General features: G+C 35.0%; 1 protein-coding gene across 2 annotated transcripts; it reads right to left on the minus strand.

The window, feature by feature from the left end:
• LOC147482405 (serine/threonine protein phosphatase 2A 57 kDa regulatory subunit B' beta isoform-like) lies at positions 1-7,541 on the minus strand. Of its 2 annotated transcripts, XM_086576635.1 has the most exons (3): positions 5,904-7,187; positions 3,598-3,638; positions 1-531 (listed from the first exon to the last, which is right to left on the minus strand). In XM_086576635.1, exons 1-3 carry the CDS (start codon positions 7,047-7,049, stop codon positions 486-488), a joined length of 1,233 nt encoding a protein of 410 aa, XP_086432761.1. In that variant the 5' UTR covers positions 7,050-7,187; the 3' UTR covers positions 1-485. The 2 variants fall into 2 exon arrangements, with proteins under 2 accessions (XP_086432761.1, XP_086432760.1); XM_086576634.1 differs by lacking the exon at positions 3,598-3,638 and having other exon boundaries at positions 5,904-7,541.
• Positions 7,542-21,214: the final 13,673 nt, after the last annotated feature.

The raw sequence follows: 21,214 nt of genomic DNA on the forward strand, positions 1-21,214 counted from the left end.
AACAAACAACAACACTCTTAAATCTTCAGCAAAATATCCACAACTTTTTGATACATTTCTAAATTACATTATCATCTATCTTCCATGATTTTTGACAGTACTGTTGAACTGAACAATAAATAACAGTAACCAAAATGAATATGTAAAATAACAGAATACATCCGTCTCCCAGGGAGGGTAATTTGCACAACCCCAAAATAATCAGTTGACCATGACCATATCCTCTATCACAGCCTTTGACGCTACGACCTCTTCTAATCTTTTCCACGTCAACTCCCTCTGTTGTTCTAAGCCTTTGGCTCTGGTCTCTTTCTCTAAATACTGTCTCTGGCACTCTTCAAACAATTCATTGTCCATTTCCAAGAACATCTTGCGCACATTGGAGGTCAACCCATGAACAGCCTGATTCCAGTGGCTCTGTATGTTCTTCTCAAGTGCTTCATAGATTATTGGGAAAATCACAGTTCGATTCTGGGCCATTAATGTCACAATGTGATCGTTATTCCACAAGAAAAGGGCACGTTCCGCGACCTGCGATTCAAACTACTCTGTCAAAGACTGCACACTTAATTTGGGTAAAACCTATTGTCCTTTTACGTATAACTAAGTAAAGAATAAAGACAGTTATCCACAATCCACCTAAATAAAAATAACTTTGCTAAAACTCTGCTAGATCAATACTATATAGCCATTAATTACAAGGGGTTCTTAAGACAATCAAAATATCGAGATAACTTTTCCTAATCCGTCTCAATAATATTCTGCATAAAATGACCTGAAGAAACTTTCTTTAAGCCGTTGTTGATAATTGATAAAAGAGAAAGGGGCAGGTCCAGCAAAAGAAAAAACACATTGGTTGAGAAAGGCTCCACAGCAGTTGGAGGATTTTAATGAGAAACTAATCAGCATTTCCTCAAAAAAGAATGTAATTACTGATGCCGATAAAGTTATCATAAATTACATGAGTGGTAAATTCGTAGTAGTAGAATATTGACAGTGCTGATGATTATTATATAATTAAAGTATTAAACAAATTTCTCCCCAAACTTATATCAGTACACGCAGTATGGGGTGGGGGGAAGATTCTACTAGTCACAATTAAGACTCAAAATAAAAAGTAACTTCGACTAATAAAATATCGAAAACTAAGCAAAAAAAAGATCACTCTATACCTGCATTTTCTCCAGATAGTTGTGCTTCAGACAATGTTATATATTATGCTTTAAGAACGCTAGGATGTTGAATTCTTCATAAAAATCTCAGTTTAAAGTCAACATCATGAGGGCAACTCTTACAAAATTTGTGTACTTCAATAGTGGCAGAAAAGTTTAGATCAAGTGGCAACATCCCTGAGGATGAATTTGACAGACCCCTTAAATCTGTTTTCCCATGACAAAGGGACTCGAACATGAGACCTTGACCCCAACCTCCAAAAGCTGGACCAGTAGTCCACTAGACGCCTTCACTTACACTTTTCCCTAGTGGACTTTTGCTAAATTTGCTATTAATACACAGTAAAATGGCTGACTATTTATATTAGTCTTCCAACGGAAGAGAAGAAGATCTGACCTCTGGCATAAGTAAGACAATCCCAAAATCACGTCCTAGACCCTAGTCAACAAACTTCTAACCAAATTTGCATCACTTTTAAGGTAAATTTGGTAGTACACAAAGTTTTATTCCCCACTGGAAATATTACTGCAGGAACCACCTTTTGAGGAGATATAAAAGACCCATTCTTTTTTTTAATAAGAACCTTCTCAGCTTGTCCACTAAAGAGAGCACAAAATTTTATTTTGTGTTATAATCTCATCAGAAGTCTCCTGCGCCATCCCAGTATGTTGACATTCCCAAAAACTTAGCATTTTGAAGTAGTGTAATTGGGAAAACTTTCCCAAGAAATCCCCTGATTCCTGAAATATTCAGGTGGGGAAGCTTTGGTGTCAATAAAAAACAGCCTTGGTTTTATACCAAGTACAGCCCAAGTATAAAAATCATTACAAAACAGCTTTCTCCCTCAACAACACATGATTGCGAATACCTTCCTAGTTTCCATATTGTATAAGAGATGAAGATCTCAAATCCTGTTATGTCACAACAAAAATTCCAGGAGAAGAATTTTTAAATACACACTTAACCATAGTTAAAACTTAAAACCAGGGAGGAAATACTAAACTACTAAACATTAACAACTAGAATGTAATCCTAGCACATAGTTGATCCAATACTCATTTGACTTTTATACTGAAAGAGTACATCACAAATTAGGTAAAAGATAATGTTTGAAAAGTGACAACATAAGCCATCCAGTTTCAGAAAAACTCTAGGACATAAAGTGTTATCAATTATCAAATGATTTACATCCCAATCCTGAACATCAGAATTCAAAATATCAGATCCTCCTTACAGTAAAAGAATCATTCAAACCGATTTGAGACGAGAATAGAAGTTTCGAAGTATTAGGAAATCTGTTTACAAGAGCATATGCAAAGACATTCTCTTGGTACGTGAACTTATATTGCACTATTGGTATTTAAACTTAAACTTTCTCCGCGAAAAGAAAAACACTGCCTAATTTATGAATGGACGGGATTGAGGACATATCTAAAAGACTCGTAATTTCACTCATGTGGAGAGCCACACGATTTTCCAAATCGAATGATTAAAAGCCAACAATGTGGCAAGACAAAAAAACATGTCTTCGTTGCTTTCTCCTCTGGCTAAAAGCCAATAACAACAACACAGTGGTTTGGAACTCACACCTTCGCCCTCTTGCCTTCTTTCTCTCATTTTCCTTTCTTCTTCCCCCTCCTAAAGTCCAAATTCCAAAGTTCACTAGAATCAGATATATCAACACCCAATTTCACAAAATCCAGATGAGTGGAGTGGAAGTCCATTCAATTGAATTAGTGTAAATTTCTCATGTAATTAATTTGTGCTCCTCCATTGGGTTATATAGGTTCTCTTTAGCGTTTTGGGCATAATTCGTCCACAATCATGGCTGAAGATGATGATCTAATATATGTCATTTAGAGTCGTCAGGAGTGATTACAATGTGAAAACATTTCTCAAGTTTCTCTCTTGTGCTCTCACAAACAAATATTTTGGTTCCCTGCTCTCATGGTGCCCATGCTAAATTGCTAATTACAACCCAAATAAACATTCGATTCCACTTAAGCAACGTCCCGCTCAAGAGTTCCATGAACTTGAGCATTGCTAAAAACAGTTAACCTTTCACGAACCCCGGCATTGCTGAAAGCTTGACTTAATGTTGACAATAAACATATGGTGAAAGGAAAAGTTGAATTGAGGTAGGTACGCCGGTGTAAGGAAATGACAGAGAGAGAGAGAGGTGCATTTATTGTTGTTAGATTGGCCCTTTGCCGAATGACATGTTTTTGTCTTGCCGTCTTGCCACATTACTGGCTTTTAATTGTTAAATTTGGAGAATGATGTGGTTCTCCACTAGTAAATTATGAGTCTTTCATATATGTCCCCAGATCCCGTCCTATTATTAAAATAAATGAAAAGGGGGGCACAAGATAAGAAAGATCATGAACACACTTGTTTCTATTTTCTGGTAATCATCACGCATACCTGAGTACACACACCCTTCCCACCAACCCGAGCCACACAACCTAGAAAACATAAAATGAAGTAGAAAAATTCTCACAGAGAAAAACAATAAGAGAACCAACAAGTAAAATCCTGTTCATTGTTGAATGCTAAAACTCACTACAACAAGAACAAGCAAAAGGGTAGATGGGGCGATTTACTGAATCAATACGTCAAGAGTAAATACATCAACTCATTATGAAAGAAAAATTAAAGGTAAAATAGGGTTAACAGAAACCGAATCTATTTCAGGTGTTCACCTCAATTTTTTAAAGATACTAAATACTTATAAGGGGCCCCTACTTATAATCAATGTTCTAAAAAATGCTAGGAGGTAGTCGGGTAGTGGGTGAGCGCCTAGACGGACTAGGCAGTTTTTTTTCTAATAAATATATTATAATATGTAGTCGTGCACACACTATACTACAAGAAGTGAAGAAATCAAACGTTTACCATAATTCAAAAAATAAACACAAACAAAAATATTTATTACAAAAAGGCGTAACAGTTGAAGAAGAAGGCATGTTATCTGCTCGAGTTAAATAGGGAGACCAAATAGCGACTTGATATAAAAACACATTCTCTTTCCTATAGTGGCATATAATTTACATTGGGATCTAGTCTTTCAAACTCATTCAAATCTTAAGCCTTCACGGGCCTTCTATTTTCGACATTTAATTATTTTTTGAAAAAAAAATTGAGCCGATTAGTTTGCCCAGCCCAACTATCGGCCAGCCTAGACTGCCTAGGGACCGATTAGTCTTCCTAGCCCGCCTAGACCACTTTTTGAACCGACTTAGGCCTAGCGCCTAGAGACTGCCTAGGCGACACCTAGACCAATTTTTAGAACACTGCTTATAATTAAAGGGATGGAACGTATAAACAACAGCTTTTGTACAAAGGTTATACAAACGGTCCTCTTGTGAACTTAAAAGATGACTCAACTGCTGACTATTGGTGGATGTGGTCTCCTGCCCATTGAGGTCGTCCTCACAAAAAGTCAACTGATATTGATATTTTTAATTTTGTCAAAAGTAAACCAAAATTGAACACTCTGACCGTCAGATAATTTTAAAAGTTGACAGCAATTTTGAACAAGGTTAGAAATGTTTGATTGAGCTGATTATGGTAATGATGATATCCACGGTGGAGAGATCATCTATGCCAAACATCATCTCGTGATTCATCGTGTAAGTGCCCTTAGTATATAGATCCCATCCCAAAATTAAAGCACTAAGAGAATAAAAGATGTGTGTAGCAACTCCCAATGTAACTCCAACCCCCTATCACCATTCCAACCCTCATTTAAGGAGCAATTCCAAGGATGAGAGTCGAAGACAATCATCTCAGAGTAAAGGATCCAAAGGAGAGGAAAATATTTTAGAAAGTTGCTAGAAAATCCACCGACACCCCCACTCCTTTTTAATGATGCAATGGATACAAAGGGGAGGAGGAGGAATCAATTGCACAGAAGTATAAAAACCTTCTTGGTAGCTAAAGAATGAGGACAATATACATAAGATAAATACAAGTCTGAATTTCATTTGAGGATTCCTCGTATGTCTAAGGGAAGAGCCCATGGAAATAAAAGTCAAAAATAGGCTAAAGTTCATCAAAGGGGTCCTTCCAACAAGGTGGAGCTAACTATTTTTCTGAAAATAATATCTGACTGAGTATCAAATAAAATGTTAAAAAGTGGTGTACCTCCACAAATTAATAGAAATAAGTCAAATAACTAACCTATTATAGCATATTGTCATATAGTACCCCGAGAATTCCTTTCCCAGAAAAAAATACTCATTTGTGAATATGTACAGAGTGGCAGCCACAGCCAAGGGGGTGTCTCAGATTCTCACTTAGACGAAAGTAATTGGGAGTAAACTCAGAGCCTAATTCCTATTGCATCATATATTAGGCCGGGATTTCAGTTGAGAATTTATTGGGTTGTTATTTTTGCATGCAACTAGTGCAACTAAACAGTTTAGAATATGAACCATATTGATTGCGGAGAAAGCAGAGAAGATGGAGTTAGATGTATCAATGCTTCAAACGAGGAAAGGTGAATGAATATATATATTCCGTAACCAAGAGAATGAAGCCTCCACAGCATGTCATACACTAAAAAAGTTAGTACCTTAAAAACGATTATTCATTCATGTCAAATGTTGATAATTTAATGAAAAGCCTAATGTATTCACAACAAGGATGATAATGCATGATTCATGTAGTAGGAAGTAAGAAATTAAAAAGTGCAAAGAAACTTATGAGAATATAAATTGATTCCCAACCTGGAAATGAGAGCTTGTGAGGCATCGACCTATCTGTCTGAAAAGGGGAACCATACATCTTTGGAATTCTGCAGATTGTGTTGACTCCAGCACTTCCTCTAACTCCCCAAGAAAGAGAACTTCCTTCTGACAGTTGGTAACTGGCCAGTACTTCAATAACCCCCTTATAACAGTATCTGCGAGCTTGTAATCTTTTTCGACAAACTGAGTAATGCAGTACGACAGCTGCTGATGGTAGAATGCTACAGACTTAGGCTTATGAAGTGGAATAAGAGCGCGAACAAGAAACAACTTATGTTCCTCTTTCATTGGCAGGGCAAATCCGTTGATTATGCTTCCAAGAATCTCCAACAACTCACCTATTCCACTATGCCTCTCAGTCTCAAATATGAAACGGTAGAAGATATTATTGATACCTCTTCTTATAAATGGGCGGTGCACCATGAACTTCCCATATATACGATGAAGGACAGTCTTCAAATACTCCCGTTCACGAGGATCCTCAGAATCAAACAGATCAAGTAGCTTCATAACGAAAGAATGATCAATATATCGCTTTGCAATCTTTGTGTCAGTGTCTGTCGAAACAATGTATCTCAATAGCAATTCATAGACAATTTGCAAATGCGGCCAGGAGGGTTCAAGATACGAATCGTCTTCCTCAGGATCACCACTTTCCATCCCAGTATTCTCGTGTGAAGCCGGAGGCAGACACCGAAAGATATTAACTGAAACCATTCGTATTAGTTCTTCTTGAACAACCTCTGTAATTTTCCCCGAACCAGATTGTATAAAATCCACAATCTCAAGCAACATCTGACGCTTAATCTCCTTCTCTCTAGCTGATTTGACCGTATCCGTAAAATCAAACAGTATACTACATATCCTTAGCTTACGAAGAAACAAGTTCTGTCGATCCGAAATAGCCACATCTCTAAACAAAGGAAGTGTCTCAACAACAACAACACTCGATACTGAAGCCCGATCAACCCCATTCGCCGTAACCACCCCACCTCCTCCACTCTGTTGCTGAGTATCATGATTTACACTAACATTCGAAGAAGAAGTCGAATTGGATACACCATCACTACTAGTATCCGATTTCGAAAACTTCTTTTGCCCACGCTTTATAATCTTATTAAACATCTCCCCCCACCACTTGAAAACCCTAGAAACTTAACTAAGATCCAATTAACTATAAAAGTAGCACTAATCTATTAGAATAAACTTTGGCTTCTGTTTAATTTCAGTATAAATGTAAAGTTACAGTAAAAGTGGGAAAAAAGATACCTTTTTTGAGTGTTGTTAAGAAATCTGGTTATTGGGAGACCAAATTAGTAATAGCATGAGTAAAAATGAGTGAGACTTTGGGTTGGAGAGTGAAAGAGAGAGAGAAAAGAGGAGGATCCAGTGGGAGTTGAGAAATAAAGTAAGTAAAAGATAACTACAAAGGGAAACTCGAACTTGGTCCAACTGTTTCTGTTTTAACACTTGTGTAATAAGTAAATAAAATTGGTCGTGTTAAAAGGATAACCTATTTTGAGATCAACAGTTGAAAAAGCTCCATTGAAATAGAAGAGACACCAAAACCAAAAACAAAAACTACACCATTATGGAAGCACTATTTAGAATTGACATGTTACTTATCTTAATATTATTATTAATATTGGTCAGATTGGCGAGTCATTAGGCTATCCAACTCGTACCATTTGTCTCACTCGTTAGTATTTGGAACTTCTGTGGAAGAGTGTTCGCTGAAATTCTTCTTGAAAAAATTTGCTTTCCTCGTCCACTTATGATTGCGGCTGTACTTCTCTTAACTTGTGCTGCCCATTTGCTCATCGCCTTCCCCAAACCTGCCTCGCTCTATGTTGCTTCAATCATAGTTGCCTTTTGTTTGGGAGCACAACTGACGTTGCTCTACACTGTTTTCGGCCTCAAATACTTTGCCACATTGTTCAACTGCGGGCAAATGGCGAGTTCCCTTGGGTCCTATGTGTTCAATGTGATAGTGTCTGGGAGGCAATGAAGCAACTCGCTCAGAAAGGTATCAGCAGGGATTCAGTGAAGGAATTGACTTGCATTGGACCTCAATGTTATAGATTGCCTTTTATTATACTCGCAGCAGCAGAGCATTCTTGGAGCCTTGTTTACTCTTATATTGGCGATGAGGACTCAAGAATTTTACAAAGGGGATTGATTGTATGAACAATGATATTTGGTTATGAACAATAATTGTTCATACTTCAACATGAACTATGAATAATCACAGGTCGTATGAAACTTCAACATAAGTTGTGCATAATCATTGTTCATGCCTCAACATGAGCTATGAACAATCACTGTTCATATATTAACATTGTTCATACCTCAAACATGAGCTATAAACAATCAATGTTCGTATAATTATTCATACATATTCGGGGTATGAACAATCATTGTTCATATCTCAACATGAGCTATAAACAATCATTGTTCATATGCACAATCACTGTTCATATCTTAACATAATGTAAGATTAGTAATAACACCTATTGGATTATGAACAATCATTGTCCATACATATTTAGGGTTGTTCATACATCAACATAGCGTATGAGGTATATTCACGTATTTGGGTATGAACAATCACCAAATTTCTCTGCTTTGTAAACTTAACACAGAGGCGTGAAACTGGTATTTAAAAAAATAAATAAAAATTTCTATGTTTTATATCTATAATAACACGGTGGGGTAAATCTGGTATTTTAAAAAAAATAAAAAGCCTGGGCCAACTTATTTTGTCCTTGAGAGTTACTAAAATTGAAATCATGGGTTCGTAGGTTATTTAATGTTGGAATTTGTCTTTGTGAATTACTAAAAAAACGGTGCCATCTAGAGTTGTTTTTTCCCGATATTGGTTCTCTTGACTCTTTTCTTGCTATTTTTTTAGGGTTATTTAGTGTGAAAATTTGGTCATTAATGACAATCAACTAACGGTAGGAAGGACCAAACGCTAATAAACGGTAGGTAGGAAAAAAGATATATTTTTTTAGTGTTGTTAAGAAATTTGGTTATTGGGAGACCAAATTAGTGAAACGAGTAATTAGTAGTTGGAGAGATCATGTTTAGAAATGGATTTGTGGATTGGGTAAGATTGATTTGTGGAGATTTGGTAATGATTGGAGTAAAAAAGAGAAGACTGGAGAGTGAAAGAGAGAGAAGACTAGAAGTTTTGAATTTTGTGTTATTGGTTGTTTACCACTTTGTTCGTTTTCAAGAATATGGCTTAAAGAATAGTCACAAATCAAATATAGAAATTCAAAAATTATTTTAGACAAAAATAAGCAAATTACAGAATATGGCTAAAAGAATAGTCACAAATCAAAATAAGCAAATTACAAAAATTTAGGGTGATCTTGGAAACACCCATAAAAACACTCCCATACCCCAACTTTAAAATAAATAAATAAAATTATTTTAGACACATTTATATTCCTACATTATCTTTTTTTTTATTAGGCATACCCATGACAAAACAATTCATTTATTAGAATATATTAAGGACCCAATACTAAGTTTTTCACTTGTAACTATATGTTCTTTTTCTTCTATAAAAAAAAATGATCTTGATTTCTTCTCCAATAACTTCTTCTTTAACAATATTTTTCTCACTAATAAACATGCAAGCATCCATGCCACCTTTGATTTGAATCAATCATACCAAAGTAATGGGGATGAATACCAACCTAATGAGGATGGAAAAAAAATCAAAATCAAATTTTGACGAATGGGGAAAGAAGAAGATTGTCAGAAAAAAAAAATGCATGCGTTTTTTTTTTTATTGAAAATACTCCAAATTAATTTGGGGGAGATTATTGGATTGAGGTAGCTGTTGGGGTATGACAAAAACTTTAGTTAGTTATTGGGTATGGGAGTGTTTTTATGGGTGTGTCTAAGATCACCTAATTTTTAATTGAAATGAAACAGGCATTAGCAAAATACAGAACATGTTAACTCAAACAGGGCATAAGCAAAAATGCAAAATACAGAACATGTCCACTCACACATGGTATAAGCAAAATACAATCAGTGATGGTACTCCTGGTCTTTGAGAAGTTGAGGAAAAGTATCAAAAAATTTCCCACAACATCTGTAACTCCCAACATGCATGTAGGCCTCAACAATCTTTTCATTCATAATTTCCACCAAATATGGCCCTAAAAACACCCTAATGACATCCTCAGAAATCTCTGTTGTTCCAAAGATATGAACTGCCAGGACGCGGGCCTTTGATAAGTGTAGTTCTTTCTTGTCATCCCAGCGCATATTCATCCAATCATTCCACATGCCTTAACGCTGCTCATATGTGGTTATTGTTTCTGGTTCTCCCATCATATAGTATATAAGAAAGAGGATATATATTGATAATCCACTACAACATAAAGGGTTTTTAGCAGTGCACCCAGCCTTTTGCAATGCCATAAAATTGTTGCTACATGTCACCTATTGCAACACCTTTTGGGGCTGCTAAAAGTATGTCGTGCTATCAGGTTTAAAATACATGGATTTATCTGTTGCAACGCCTCTCACGTGGCAAATGGTTGTAATTATATTTTTGAAAAAAAGAAAAATAAATTATTTTAGAAGGGCTTTATCATTTACAATGTTGTTGTCGCGGCTAAAATTAAATTGATCATTTGTAGCACCGCTTTCGTTGCAACAAGTTTTTATATGAATGGCAATTTTTTTTAGTATAGTTTTGTTGCAACCATAGTGGTGTTGATAATGGATTCCTATGGGTGGGCCAATTTTTTATTCTTGGCGTTCGAACACAAAACTAAAAATAAAAAATTGTACTCTAACCTAAATGAGTAAATGACTACCGAGTTACCAAAAAAAACAAAGAAATGACTCTCTCTCTCTCTCTCTCTCTCTCTCTCTCTCTCTCTCTCTCTCTCTCTCTCTCTCTCTCTCTCTCTCTCTCTCTCTCTCTCTCTCTCTCTCTCTCTCAATGACCCATTTTTTATTTTGGATTGGAAAAGTTAGTTTTGCTTTTGGGTTAATCCTCCACGGCCGGCCAAGCTTCGATTTTTCTGGTTGGTTATCTTTGGGCTAATCATCTTATCTAATTTTAGAGGTTGGTTTGAAGCTGAAATTACTACTAGATGAAAAACTTTGAAGCTTTAATTTTTCAAGTTGGGTATTCTTTTCTTTAGTATTCTTATACATCTTTACTTTCAGGTTACTTTAATTTGTTTAAATTGTTTAGTTTAGTTTTTTTAATCATCCTTTGATTTCTTTCTTAATTGCATTGACCATATGCAACAAGGCCTTAAACCATTAGGAATTCTCTAGTGGACGAGCTTAAGCCTCATGAGAGTTTTCCAAAGAAGGTACTCACAAACTTTTTCTATCTAGTACAAAGGGTCTTGTCTCCTTATTTATTCTCAGAAATTTATACATCTCATTAGCGGGGAATAATTAAGGACAAATTCCTTTGAACTTAGGATAACATATATACAGTAATTTAATCATCTAAAGATAAATGCACAAACATGAGCAGTGAAATACAAAAGTAGAGTCGTTTCCAAAACTTTTGGAAAGCGTCCTTAAGGTGGGTTCTCACAAGGATGTGTTAAAACACAAACTCTCTGATAGATTCACTCAAGTTTTGTTCTCTCAAATGCAACGGACATTTATATTCCTCACATACACGAATGACATCCAAAGGAAACCGGGGTCGATTGATCACAATTACCACTTACTATCATCACACCAACATATTCCTAATCGAGCTAGAGGTCTTTTATTATGAATTACGGGGCTAGGGTGATGGTTTAGAAAGAAAAATGTAAGGGAAAAACAAAATCTGATAAGTTGAGAAATTGGGTCTTCGTGATACTTGTAACTAGAGAAACCCCATTTTGTTCTTTATTTCCGAATTGTGATTCATTCTTTAGCCTTTTAGCTTTGTGACTCCATATGATTGTGATTTTTGGGAGTTCTAACTTTGTTTTTGTTTCTTTTTACTTTTGTTTTTGATATCTATTCATTTTGATTTTGAACTTTTAGGAGATTCGATATTTTAGTCCTTTGATTTTTTTGGGAGTTTTGGTTTTTTATGGGTCTTTATTTTCTTTTCTTTCTTTTTGAAGCAACTAACTTATCTATTTTTGTACAAGGTCTTCTTTTCTCTTTTCCTAATACTCATCCAATTCTTAACTCGTTAGCTGGGTAAGCTTTTTATTGTGTGTTGTAACGGGTGAGGGATTGATGACGAAGAATAAAAATACTTTTAGAAATTTTTGAAGGCTCAAAAAGGGGTAACTAGAGGAAAAAATATATTTTTGGGGTTTTAACGTTTATTTGACTATATCGATCTAAAAATGGCCTAAATTCTCTCATAGGACATGGCATGGTGATCAAGCAAGTGGACGTGTGGTCTTTCTATCCGGACATCCTTTGTGTCATCACTCAATAATCATTTAGATGAGGTTTTTGGCTAGATTCTCACAGGATATGGAATTTAATTGTTCTAACCTTGGTCTTGGAAACTCACTGCTATATACAATCAAATGTTTATGCATGTCATTCATGAAAAGATATAGAAACTATTGTACATATATTAGTCTAAGTTCGAAGAACAAATCCTTACTCTATTGCTATAATGAGACTTCTAGACTATTTATTCAACATAGAAAAATGAAACAAAACTTTTAGTACTAAACATAAAAATATTTTGGTCTTTTCGGAAAAAAAAATTGAGAAAGAAATAAATATACTAATATAAAAAATGTCTGGTTTTTGCAAAATGTTATTATACCACCCCCAAATAGAAATATGTTTTGTCCTCAAAGTATTAAGAGATAAGGAAAGATATTACCATAGAAACATAAGCAAAAATGGTAGTACACCTGTACTCTGTTCTTCGTAATGAAAATATATCACCCCCAAACAAGTTTGGAGCATGGATTGTTGATATAGAACGAGAAATACATAGATTATTATAACTAGTAAGTTACATAATTATTCTACTATGAAATTTTTGGTTTTTTGTATTTATTTTTTAAATCATGTATAATGCAGAAAATTGAAAATTTTGGCATGATGTATATGTATTATCTTTTATTCATATACCAAATTCCGCATAAGAAAATCTAACATGCATACATGATTATTATTACACTAAAAAGTGTGAAATGTAAAGTATATAAACAACTATCTATACAGACATATATGAAATATGAGTGTGTTTTATAGTAATTGTTTTTCTCAATCAAAATGTATCTCTAACCATATAGAAGTTTTGACAAGAGAATAAAATCATACATTTATCCAGTATCATTTTAGTTACTCTGAGACGTAAGATTTTCATTTTTTATATCCTCAAGTTTTTGAATAACTATTTAGAGATATTATAAAGATAACTAGTACAAAATATGTGATTTCTAAAGCTAAGTTTGAAAACAAACCATAACAGGTGATCTTAGGAAACTTTCATTTCGGCTCTTTATTAAACCCAATCTAGTCAGACTGTGGCTTCAGTTATGTGTGTTGGGGGATTTACTGCGCTAGACGTCAAATGTCTCGTATGAATAGCACAGTGATATGAGCGACCCTTCGTAACACATAACTGATCCTCAAACCGCTCTTAGAAGAATGGAGATTGCGTACTTCTTAGGGTTGGTCTATGTGGAATCCATTGCCTGTGTTTTTGTTTTGTAGAAAATCACATCCCTATTGTTGTATAGAGAATCTTCTATTATGAGAACGGGGAAAAACTATTGTGAAAAAGAAATGTAAAATAAAGAAAAAGAAAATTGTATACTCGCTCTATAGGATCACACTTACTCAAACGACGAGTAAAAAGTGTTTTACAAAGAATATGCGAGATATACGTGGACAAAAGTTCCGGCACTTACGACCACACTCCAAGAGGAGATCCCGATTATCTTAAGGATGCACTCCCAAGGAATGCATCGAGAAAACATAATATGGATCTTTTATAGTCAGATATTCAAGACTATATGTGGGTTCATTTTAAGTCAGATTTCCCAAGACTATGCACAAGATGGATGATGATATGTTGTTAACTATATACTAATAGTCTAAACAATTAGGGATCAATATAGAAAAACATATGAAAGCGTATACCCCCAAACAGAATAAAATGATGTAGTTGGAGTGTAAGATACAAAATGATAAGAGAAAACTTATATAATCCATCATGGAATGTATGTAATAACCCGTCATGTTTGAATTGTCCAAGAAAGTATGAGTGTGGTAGAAGTTGTCCTTCATGAAGCTCAGATAATGGGGAATAGGACATACTAGGTTTCTCAACTAATGAAATGATGAACTATTGTGTTTCTATATTGGGAAAAGTCTCTTTACTGGGAGGATTGAAAAAATTATAAAGTATTTCGGAGGCAATTGGTTCAAGTGCAAAATTCAAGTTTCTTTGAAATAAAGGAGAGACGGATAAGTTGGTGATGTTAGATGGGTGAATGGCAAGAGGTGTTAACTTGGGAGAATGGTGGTTGGGTGGTGGCTTATCACATACTCTCAGGAACTCAGAAGACTCTTCATTTAGCTTGGGCGTATCCACAGAATAGTGGTTCATTTCATAAATTATATTGTAAGGATGTCACAAATCTATTCCATTGTTATGTCTTGAAAGGCCAAAGTAAATTGAGATTCTCGTTCCCCATAGATTTTATATCTTCTTTTTCGGGCACTTGATTTTATTTTTCCTCTCTTCCTATATCTTCATAAATTTTCTCAATGTCATTGTCCAAGTGTGTCGAGTCCAACACATGTGCTAGAATTTCTTCTGCCGGAGTTTTCTCATGCATATAGTCATCATCATAAGATCTGGAATTTGCACTATAGTCAGGTGGAGGGTGATGGTGTTTTAATTGGTCATTAATATCAAGATGGGCTATAGCAATTGGTTTTGTTATAGTAACACCTTGTTCATCTTGTTTGATGGCCTGGGTTCTGGACTGGTGAGAAGAATATTAGTCTCAGATGTGGCCTCTTTTAAACTAGATTGGAGGAAACACAAGGTAGTTGCTAATTGCTGAGTTAGTATTGTTTGTTTTGTCATTTCCTAATAAAGTTGGTCTGTGATAGATGGTGGAGTGGGATATGAATTTGATATGGATAGTGATAAAAATGGTAGTGGACTTTGGTTGAAACTGTATTTTAACTGACCATATGGATACATGAATGGTTGTTAACTATTTGTGGTAGAATTTCATAAATTGTTTGCATGATTAGAAAACTCTTGAGTGTATTGGGTACTCGGGAAGTTTGATAGTTGAGGTTCGTAATCGTAAGGATTTCCCGTAGTAGACTCGAATTCAGTATATGATGAACAATGAGATAACCAGTGATAAGGACTAATGCAAAAAGAACAAGGTTTGGGGATTGCATTGTAATTCCATGACGGTTGCGATACATATTAATAAGTCATGGATGCTCAAACATTGATGATGCACAAACAACAGAAATTCATTTTTTGGAGTTTTGAAAATGTTTGTTTGGTCTATATATTATTATGCCCTGTTCAAACGAACAGTTGGACGCGGAACTAGGTGGGATCTACTACACGGCTCAGAAGAGTAAAATTATCACTTCACCAAGTGGTGTGCTACCAAGAAACTCACTCACGGTGAATATGGGGGAGGGGAGTGAGGAAGGTAGTTGGTCCACCGGAATCAGGTAATTAATTACTATAAATCATCGTGGCTATATTTTTGTCATTTTCTAGAGAAGCGAGACTACTTTAGGCTCTAGTTGATTAATTGATTTTAATTTGTTTGTTCGTCTGGGCCTCAAGTAACAAGCAACGTCCGGTTATCTACATTGGGTAATGACCTCCCAATGGTTGTTACTTGGCTCGGGTTTAGCCTTATACGTGAATTGAAAATACAGTGCAAAAATTTAACTCAAACAATCATGTAAGCATGCTCAAAACATTCAAGGTATCCTCTTACTTCGAGGATGTTTAGAGCTTACCTCTCAAGTCGTGCTTACACGATGCTTGAGGTGGAGGCGACGTTAGTTGGCGCGTGATCTGAGAATCAAGCCCAACCGTTTGAGTGTTACCTATTTTAGGTTACAAAAAACCTACGTAAACAAATGCCTACAGTCCATGTTTTTAATAATTATACAACTTTGTCTTCAAGGGCCCAAAACATCAAAGTAAGAATAATACTAATATACTAATTAACTAAAGAAATTTGTGATTAGAGTATTGATTACCAAGTTGATTCAAAGTGCGAGAGTGTATGATACACGACTCGCCTCCCACACTCGAACCTCCCAAGACAATGAAAACTCTAATTCTTGGTAAGTTGCACAACTTCAACTAAGTGATCAACTCATCCTAATATAACATAACTAATATTAACTATTTTTTTTTTATATTTTCATTTTGTATATATATCAAAACAAGGTTTACTAGATACATAATTAGCTCCCAAATGTATGTTTTATTACCTTTATATTACTGCATTACAGTCCTTCTTACACAATTCATAGTTTTTATTGCCTTTTTCAGGTTACAGAGCATTTTATACCACTTATCATAAAAGCTGCATTTTAGCGCCAAAAGGAGTTTTATTAACTCTTATTATGAAGACTCAAAGCTACTATGAAAAAGTACTGAAAAAGTCAAAGTCAAAAATCAAAGGACTCAAAACCAGATAACTGAAAGTCACGCCCTTAACTTAGAAGACTAGAGATAGATGGTCTTGCTGCAAAAGAAGACTTGCTCAAAAACTTATCTTGCTCAAAAACTTATCCTGCTCAAGAAGATATGAAAAAGCAAAAGCAAAAGCATAAAGTAACATAGTGAGGTGTCTTGATTATAGAGAGAGAGGGCAAATCAGTTTTTGGCAAAAGGTGTAGTACAAATGCCAAAAAGTATGAGGAGAGAAGGCACCTAGACTTATTCTAGTGTCATGTAAGAGTAGATTAGCATTTATTTTTCAAGACATTTACATTCAAGTCTTGTTCTTTACTTTTTGTTCTTCAATTCAATCTTTTCATTTCAAGTTTGTGATTAAGGTTATAATTAAAAATAGTGTGATGCATAGTGGAATTATGATATCGGGAACAGTAAATAATTATGGTGGAAAAACAGTAGATAAAACTCATCAAAATCATGTGATAAAGAGGAGAGTAGTCGTGTTCGCCAAACTCTAATTCGTACACTACTTGGATGCGAATCTATATTGCAATTATGTTTCACTAATAAGAGTCAAAACAGTAGATATGATGTGAAAATAGTAAATTTAGAGAATAAATAAAGGTATTAGAAGGGGTTTAATCAGCCATGCGATTCGATTAACTATTAGTTAGTATCAAATCGCTTGTATTGATCCCTAGTGAAGACCAAGTCCTCTCGGATTGAGGTTTCATTAGCATAAGAGAATAGCTCCACCACAGATCTCTTTGGTGGTGGCTCTATACTCTAGTTCTCCATTATAAGCTCTATCTCTAGTTACTCATAATAAAGAACTTGAAGTTCTTATTTGCAAAACAATAAATATTAATCATTAATCATTCTCACATGGCTTCATAAACCTCCTCTAATGGAGGTTTAGCCTAGTGTCATAGGAATCATGCTAATTAAATAATAATAATAAGACATAATGTAAAGAACAATTATTGAAATTAAACTAAAGCTTTTATTTGATGGGAAATAATGGTGGCTACAATTACTAAAACTAATTATAAACTAAAGAAAACATAAACATAAATTAAACTAAGGGTTTGCTAAAAGAGGTAAGGAAGGAAATGTAGTGTTTAGCCTTAACCCTCTTTATATAGGAGAGGGTTAGGGTTACATTTTCGTGCATGGGCCAAAAAGGGGGATTTTGGGCCTCTAAAGTGAGCCCAAAGTCCATCAGGTTAAGTCTAAAAGGGTCACAGCTACTAAAAATTACTTCCGTACCCTTTTCATTAACTTTTATAGCTCTTATTGGGACAATACTAGGTCCATTAGAAAGCTGATTCCGAGACAGTCGTTTTGATATAAAGTAGACCCAATTCCGAGGCCCAAGTCCAAAGATACGGCCTGTTGAAGTTCTATTGGCTTTTCTGTCCTTTTTCTACTCAGAATGACTTTGACTTCCCAGCTTTGACTAGGCTTGGAAATAGCTTTTCTCTATGATTCTTGGGCTTTAAATGTAGAACTTCCTTGACAATCATCTTGACTCGTTTTTCATGCAAAAGTGGTGTTTTTAGTTACCTAATCAACTTTAAATCCTGAAATGCACAAAAACACATAAATAGTGTTAACTCTTATTTATTATAAACATAATTGGCCTAAATAGGGTACTATTAAGGGGTTTAAACTACACTTGTGAGTGCTTATCACATCACCCCCAAACAGCATTTTGCTTGTCCTCAAGCAAAGATGAGAAATAAAAATAGATAAATGACTAAAAGTGTGGTTTAACTAATCTCGTTTCGCGAAGTGTGATTGCATTAACCATATGCAATAAGGCCTTAAACCACTAGGAATTCCCTAGTGGACGAGTTATAGTCTCGTGAGAGTTTTCCAAAGAAGGTACTCACAAACTTCATTTATACTATAACGACTAAGAGATAAAAATAAAATTTCCTAATTAATCTCATATATCTATGCATCTCTATAACAATATAATATGAACAATGCTTTTGAAACCTAAGTTAATACACGCATAATAATCAAATAATCTAAAAATATGCATGCATGCTATGAACTATGTTATGAAATGCAATGGCAGGTCCGTTTCTGAAACTTTTGGAATAGTGTCCTTAAGTAGGTCCTCACAATTTGTCAAGATAAAAATACTCTGATTTTTCCACTCAAGTTAGCTCACTCCAGTGTGCAGTGGGCACGCTTCCTCACAATCTCAATAACGTCCAAATGAGTCGAGGTCGATCAATCACATCTACCACTTACTATCACACTAAATTAATCCTAATTGAGCTAGAGGTCTTTATTAGGTGATACGGGGCAGAGGTGATGGTTTAAGAAGAAATGAAATGGATATTCAAATAAACAAGTTTGAGATAATAAGGTCTTCAATTACATGTAACTAGAGAAAATCGTGTTCTTACTTTGCTTCTACACTTACTTAGTTTCCATCCTTAGCCTTCTTATTTTGGCCTTTTTTACTCTTTTTATTCTATTTTTGGAGTTTCTGTTTTTTTTCTATTTTTATTTTTATTTTTATTTTCTTTGGATGGAAACTTCTTTTCTTTTTCTTTTCTGAAGCAACTAACTAATTTTGGTTTTCCACAGGTCTTTCTCTTTATTCTCTGTACTCATCCTATTCTCAGACTCATTCAAAGATGGGTAAGCTTTATTTTTATTTTTATTGGTTTAAAAGATGGGTAAAATATTTGTGGTTGAGAAAAGACTAATTGAAAGGCTCAGAGGGGCGACTAGCTTAGGATATGGGTATGAATTATAGGTATGAATTACTTATAGGTATGAATTTTTAGCTATATCGATCCAAAGATGGCTTAAATTCTCGCTTAGGATATGGTATGGTAATCAAGCAAGTGGATGTGTGATTTCTCTACTCATATTATATGTCTCCTTTGTGTCATCACTCATATACTCACTCATATGAGGCTTTTAGGCTAGAAACTCACAGGATATGTAAAATTTAGTTTAACCTAGATCCCAGAAAAATAATGCCAAATATACTCATACATGCTCATGCAAGATATTAATAAAAAGATGCAATGACTATTACTTACATATTAACCTAAGCTTCTAAAAACTACGCTTAATTCTATTGCTACTTGAGATTTCTAGACTAATATCATCATAGAAAATTAAATAATACTATTATCATAAGTGCATAGTATAAACTATTTTTATGCTTTTTCTATTTTTATACGACAAATAATACGTAATATACAACATAATATATGTTTAAACATTTACAGCGTGTTTCTATACCACCCCTAAATAGAATCATACTTTGTCCCCAAAATATGGAATGAAAATAAATGATAGAAAGTACCATAGAAACGTGCTTGTAAATGGTAACACCTGAAAAAGAATGTTAAACGATACAAATATAAAGAATTAAAATGCAGACGCAACTCCTATATGACTATATGAGCTCCATCCATTATGGATATAAAAGGAAATAAAATTCACTCTAACAGGAAATTATAAATATTACCATATATCGTTGTTTCTAATCATGCATTTTCCTCCGTTTGCTCCTCACTTGTGAAATGAGGCTCCTTTAAGTCTTGCATATCTATGACTACTTTCCAAGCCTTCATTCTACCCTAGCCAACCTATTTAGTGCAATTTGGTCGGACGAGGTGTATGGGGCTACTAGGTGAGGTTGTAGGCGCCAGCCAGGCCAAACCATAGCACGTAAAGATCTGACTATAGCATTGTTCATGCTCATTGTATCAACCTTAACCTAATCAGTGAAACGTGTACATAATTCAGGGAAAAAGAATCGCATTATGCGACAAACCATAACAGGAATAAGAAGGTACTCATGCCGCATTGTATGGGCTCGTGCTAAACTAGACATTATGGTCTTGGGAATATCAAAGTGCATACATCCCTTAACTAAAGCAAGGAAGACGTTACATGTAGCGTTATTCACAGTTGAAAAACGCCATTCCCCTAATATATTGAGTATAATGAAAAACATAGTAGAGCCTATGTTAAGGGACAAGCTTTTAAGGGCTACGTTATGTTGGCCTTGGTCTTCTAAATGGAAAACGCCCGCCCCATAAGTCTCGTGGAAGTAGGCATAGTTATAATAGAAGGCATTATCCGACATGTAATCCCATATGTCTTGGCCAAGAGGTATAGAAAGTCCTAGCGCCAATGCTAACAAAAATTTGCTTAAATCCATTATTTCATTGTTTATGGTGACAAAGAACACTTGTTCTCTATCTTGGTTATTATAAAATTTACAATTATCATAGAAATAAGCAGTAAGTTGATGTGAATAAGTATCACATGGATATACCAACAGAGGGTGCCAACCTAATTGGTTAATCATGTCGTCGAAATAAAAGCCATTAGTGTCACCATCAAGCAAATCATAAAAAGATTGTCTGGTATAATTTTTGGAGTAGACATAACAACCGAGTAATGAATTGAAATACTGGAAGTTAGAAAAGTGGAACCTGGAAATTCGAGCATGGAAGCTTGTGGTGAAGGCGCACGCGCGCTCGGAATAACCCTTGGATTGGCGCGGTGCTCGATCAATAATGTTGATACCAATTTAATACGAGCGCGGTGCGCGCTAAGTTTGGTCTTGTATGAGGCGCGTGCGCGC

Source organism: Coptis chinensis, chromosome 8, assembly GCF_015680905.1.
Source record: "Coptis chinensis isolate HL-2020 chromosome 8, ASM1568090v1, whole genome shotgun sequence".
Taxonomy (NCBI): Eukaryota; Viridiplantae; Streptophyta; class Magnoliopsida; order Ranunculales; family Ranunculaceae; genus Coptis; species Coptis chinensis.

Bases quoted from the DNA above. Each gene is read 5' to 3' on its own strand.
- LOC147482405 (XM_086576634.1), bottom strand. From the start codon at position 7,049: ATGTTTAATAAGATTATAAAGCGTGGGCAAAAGAAGTTTTCGAAATCG. The intron at 532-5,903 runs GTTGGGAATCAA...TTTGAATCGCAG, and splicing joins TCACAAGCTCTCATTTCCAG to GTCGCGGAACGTGCCCTTTT.